This window comes from Fulmarus glacialis, unplaced genomic scaffold, assembly GCF_000690835.1.
Source record: "Fulmarus glacialis isolate BGI_N327 unplaced genomic scaffold, ASM69083v1 scaffold10122, whole genome shotgun sequence".
In the NCBI taxonomy this organism is placed as follows: Eukaryota; Metazoa; Chordata; class Aves; order Procellariiformes; family Procellariidae; genus Fulmarus; species Fulmarus glacialis.
The window spans coordinates 43971-45084 of NW_009197183.1; the positions used below are offsets into that span (position 1 = coordinate 43971).

The 1114-nt window shown below is 57.6% G+C and overlaps 1 protein-coding gene across 1 annotated transcript in view; it reads left to right on the plus strand.

Moving 5' to 3' along the window:
• The window catches only part of LOC104072859 (deleted in malignant brain tumors 1 protein-like), a 44227-nt gene extending 43174 nt beyond the window's left edge, over positions 1-1053 (plus strand). The window contains 1 exon segment of the mRNA XM_009572452.1: positions 911-1053. Within this exon segment, the coding sequence (XP_009570747.1) occupies positions 911-1053 (143 nt within the window).
• Positions 1054-1114: the final 61 nt, after the last annotated feature.

A 1114-nucleotide genomic window follows, 5' to 3' on the forward strand; every position in this document is an offset into this window, starting at 1 on the left:
TAGGCAGTGCTGGGCAGCCAGCGTGGTGTGCACAAAGCCGAAGGGTGAGCGCTGGGATCCTCCGTGGTGTCTGAATTCCATGGGGGAAAAGGTCCCAAGGCGAGAAGGAAGGGGAAAGGTGGCACACATTCATCCCAGCAAGCTCTTGAGGGCCTTTCCTGGGGGATGCACCTCATTTTTCCATCACCCTTGGGAGCATTGGAGATGCTTTCCTGACCCCAAAACATACTCATCCCTTCCATTTCTTCTTGAAGCCCAAATTTCCTTATCCCCCTCCAAACCCTCTGGGCTCCCTTCAGGAGCAGCCCATTTCTCAGATAGGTTGTGGTAGAGCTGGGACAACTTCGAAGGATGGAGGAGGGTCAGAAATAGGCCTATACGAGATGTATCACCCCAAATCCAAATCGGGACAACGCACCAGAGAGCTGATGCAGGTTTTAAGAGCAGCAGGAACATGAAAGGTCGCTCCAACCACCCCATCCCACCATCCACCCGGGGAAATGGGTCTTAATGTGAAGCCTAATTAAGGAAAGCCCATCTCCACCACCAGCTGAGCTGCTAGGGGGAGTCAAGCCATGTTCAGTGTTAGGTTTTCTTGCATGCTGTTACTGGTCTTGGCTGAAAATGGGATCCCGAGGCCGCTCTCCCCCCAACCCCAGGCACTTCACCATCCTGCTCGGTGCTGATAGCGCTGCTGGCCCTGGTAATGCTGCTGAGCGGGGTCCTGCTGTGGCTCAACCTGAAGAGGAGGTGCATGGCAACAGCCCAGGCTGGAGGTGACAGTCCCATCCCTGTGTGTCCCCCCAACTCATGGTCCCCACTCTGGCCACCCCAAAACCCAGGGGGATACAGAGACGGGGGTCAGCTCAGCAGCCGCCAGAGCCCAATGACAGTCCCCTCCATCTCTCAGCCCACCAGCACCCTGGGGACCAGAGCACTTCAGTGACATCATTCCAGCCCATGGGGGCCATCTACCTCCCCACCAAGGCAGAAGCCCCCGAGGATGCCGATACTGAGACAACGCAGCTCATGAAGGAAGATGCTGCCCTGTGATGCCAGCCCCCCCGCAAGCTCGTCCCCTGAGGGTCACACCAGGCTCCCGCTGCCCCCCATC